This window comes from Triticum urartu, unplaced genomic scaffold, assembly GCF_003073215.2.
Source record: "Triticum urartu cultivar G1812 unplaced genomic scaffold, Tu2.1 TuUngrouped_contig_6185, whole genome shotgun sequence".
Classification (NCBI taxonomy): domain Eukaryota; kingdom Viridiplantae; phylum Streptophyta; class Magnoliopsida; order Poales; family Poaceae; genus Triticum; species Triticum urartu.
Window position 1 is genome coordinate 4,474 of NW_024116923.1, and position 3,452 is coordinate 7,925.

The 3,452-nt window shown below is 43.1% G+C and overlaps 1 protein-coding gene across 1 annotated transcript; it reads right to left on the reverse strand.

Annotated features, from left to right (window-relative positions):
* Nucleotides 1-238: 238 nt before the first annotated feature.
* Nucleotides 239-3,448, reverse strand: LOC125530260 (39S ribosomal protein L47, mitochondrial-like; the record flags this gene model as incomplete). The annotated part of the gene is made up of 3 exons (XM_048694653.1): nt 239-686; nt 2,472-2,629; nt 3,388-3,448. Coding segments are annotated over 3 exons (327 nt in total), but the record flags the coding sequence as incomplete, so codon positions are not given.
* Between the last annotated feature and the right edge of the window lie 4 nt (nt 3,449-3,452).

The following is a 3,452-nucleotide window of genomic DNA, read 5'->3' on the forward strand; positions in this document are numbered from 1 at the left end:
ATTCAAAAAATGCTCTTGATTTTAGAAAATGTCAAAAATTCGTAGAAGTGTCCATGAAATTGAAAAATGTTGACGATTTGCCCAATACTGACAAGTGCTGCTCAAGCGATGATAGTAGTGCGTGATAGTGATGGAAGGACACAAGGACACAAGACACAAGGACACAAGGACACATTTCCTGTCCTGCATTCACATGATAAACAAAAACATTGCACGACTAAATGAATGAATGGCCGACTGAAAACGAAGCTCTGGCTACGCAGAGCCAGAAATGAAACCAATGGACATCCATAACACATTGTGCAAACAAACAGCCGGATGGTACTTTGCCACACACACACACACACACACACAAAGAAAAAGGACGGTTGCGATTATTCCAACACAAGTCCATTGACGTTCATCTGGGGAACTGTCGGGGGCGATTCTCAAGGATTGCTGGTCTTATGCATCTCACGGGGGGAGGCATACAACACAAGAAGGGAAAGCGAGCAAATTCGTTCTTTCCACTAGATAGATGCTAATTCTGCTACGGCTGCTGCTTACGGACAGTAGTAGCGTGGCGCGGCGTGGGTCGGTCACATGGCGTTGATCATCCGCTTCATCTCCGCAGTCCTCCTCGGGTCAGGGTCCGCAATGGCCCGCTCCGTCAGCACGTGCTTGATCCGGCACATCGATCTCTTCACCTGAAACAAACAAACAAACAAACAATAGCGGGGCGAGTCAGGTTCTGCCGCCTAAGGAACAGAAAAGATGAATTGGAAATAAGACGACACTCATGTGCGCGCTGGTAAGTAACTTTCAAGTCCTGTTGTTGACTCTTGGCAAGAATCAAATGGGGGCCGCGGTACCCTATGAAAGCAGGTCATATCTCCATACTGAAAAGATCACCAACAACATACTGTTGACTAACTGTTTACTCACTATTTCCTGAAAATCATGTACCCAGCGCTAAACAGAGTCCTAACAGAAAAGATGTCTTGAACAAAAAAATATGCTCATGACAAGAAAGAACGGGTCACGTCGACACTTGACAAGAACCACATGGAGGAAATGCTAGCCTATAAAGCAGGTCATAGACCCAGATTGAAAAGATCATCAACAAGATGTAGTTGACTAACTCTTCCCCCATTATGTCTTGAAAAGTAAGCACCCAGTGCTCAACGCAAAATAACATTAACAAGTGACCAGGCTGCACCAACGTTTTGAACACTACCAATGAATTATCATTTTGAAGAAAAAAAAGTAGTTACCGTCCCCACGACACCATGGTTTCATAAATTTTCCCTAAAAATTCTGCAAAAACAAATTGTTTTTCAGCATGTCCATGCACCTTATTATTTCACTGATGCAAAAGAGGTACTTCTGTGCTTCAATTTATCATGAAGGCCAATATTTGGGAGCAAAAAACACTAGGTGCAGACTACACGGCTTCTTTGGTTACACAGTTTGGTTGTCTGAACCAAGGATATTCAAGGACAATAAAGTTAAATGAAGACTCAAAAAGACCGCAATGGAGTAACTTAACAGGACCTGTAGAATAACCAATGGTATATCTGACTTTTAATCCATCATGAAACTAGAGCCACCAAATTGTAATTCTATTAACTAGCAAAAAATGTGCAAGTATCATAAATATGTGATTAGATAGAGATAGCAGGGGTTCCGAAATACAACAATTTGACTTGCAGTGGGCATAGCTTGCCATCCACAGGTGGAATGAGCAAAACAAAAAGTATGTTACAATTATTTGATTAAATCAAAATTCGTTGCACATGGACATGGTTATGTGGACTGAGAACCAAAATATGCAGTGACCAATGTTCAGCACTATGACCAAGACACCCGTGATTTCATTAAATTTTCTCCAATTCTGCAAAACTGATTTGTTTTCCAGTATGTACGTGCAGCATAATTTACAAAACAGGCGAAATAAAAATATTCTGTTAGCCGCAAAAATAGCAATTCTGTAGTTTAGTTTATCACAAAGCCCATTGTTTCTGCGCACTAGACAGTATCTTTGATGACAAGGTTTGGTTATCAGAACCAATGATATTCAAGGACAGTAAAGTTCATGAAGAATCGAGAATATAGCACAACTTATTTAGGTCACTCCATGGAACAACTTGACAGGGCCAGTAGAACAGCCAATGTGACTTTTAATTCATCATGAAACTAGAGCCAACTGCAGTTCTATTAACTAGCAGAAAATGTGCAAGTATGTAAAATATTTGATTAAATAGAGATGTCAGAGGTTCAGAAATACACCAGTTTTATTTGGCAGTGGGCATATATAGTTTGCCATCCACACATGGGGTGAGAAAACATCTTACAAAAAGTATGATAAAATTAGTTGATTAAATCACAAATTGTTGCAGGTGGACATGGTTATGTTGACAGAGAACCAAAATATGCAGTAATAAGCAGTTAACTGCTTGAGGAATGGTGTTAGGTTGTGGCAGCAGATATACCTTGGAAATGCGCTCCGGATTTGGGAAACGCATGCTCTCTGAAGCCAGCATCTGGCGTTGAGACATGAGCATGTTCTTTTCCTTTAGAAGGACATACCACAGCTTATGAAGGTCATCCCAAGACTTGAGGCGCAGTTCAGAAGCCTTCCAGCCACGACCTGCCAATTAATGAAACAAAAGGGGACACCCATAAGCTTTCTTGACAAGAATGACGCGTAAATTCATTTGCTGAAAGCAGAAAACATCACACCTCCTTTCAAAAATAAAAGAAAAAAGAAAACATCACACCTGAGAGACGCAAAAATCTTAGTGCTATGGCATGACCTTACACACCACCATGACAAAATTTAGAATCATTGCAAAGTACCAGACACTATGGACGGTGCCTGTCTCATACCTTTGTAACGTAATCTGATCTGATTACATTGTTAACTGATACGGTTAAAACATGTTTGTTTTGGCTACTCTGTAATTAATCTAATAACATGGTATGAGACCCCAGCCTGATACAAATTCGATTCCGGTGGAAATCCTCTGTGATGGATGATAACGCTACAGCGGCTATCTATCTATCTATCTATCTATCTATCTATCTGCCTGCCTCCCCATCTCCGGTTCTCCTGTCCAGCCGCCGCCGATGGACCCACCCAACGCCAGCGGCGGCGCGAGCGAGCAGAGCCGCCTTCCAGTATGTCGCCATCGTTTCCGGCGCTCTATATGGCCACCGCGCAGACCGCGGCCGCAACGCCACGTGAGAAGAGATACATGAGCATCAAACTCCGGTACTGATTGGCGTTACAGAGTGGGTGCCCACTAAGCAAACAAACTAGAGTCTCTGCCCATTCCGTCTACACTACAACACTGGGGTGGAAAAGTGAGTTGGGGGCGAGCGGGAGGGAGGGAGGGACACACGTACCGTAGTGGGGCGCGGGCTGGTCGTCCTGGGTGCTCCGCTCGACCTCGAAGAACTCCTCGAGGGGG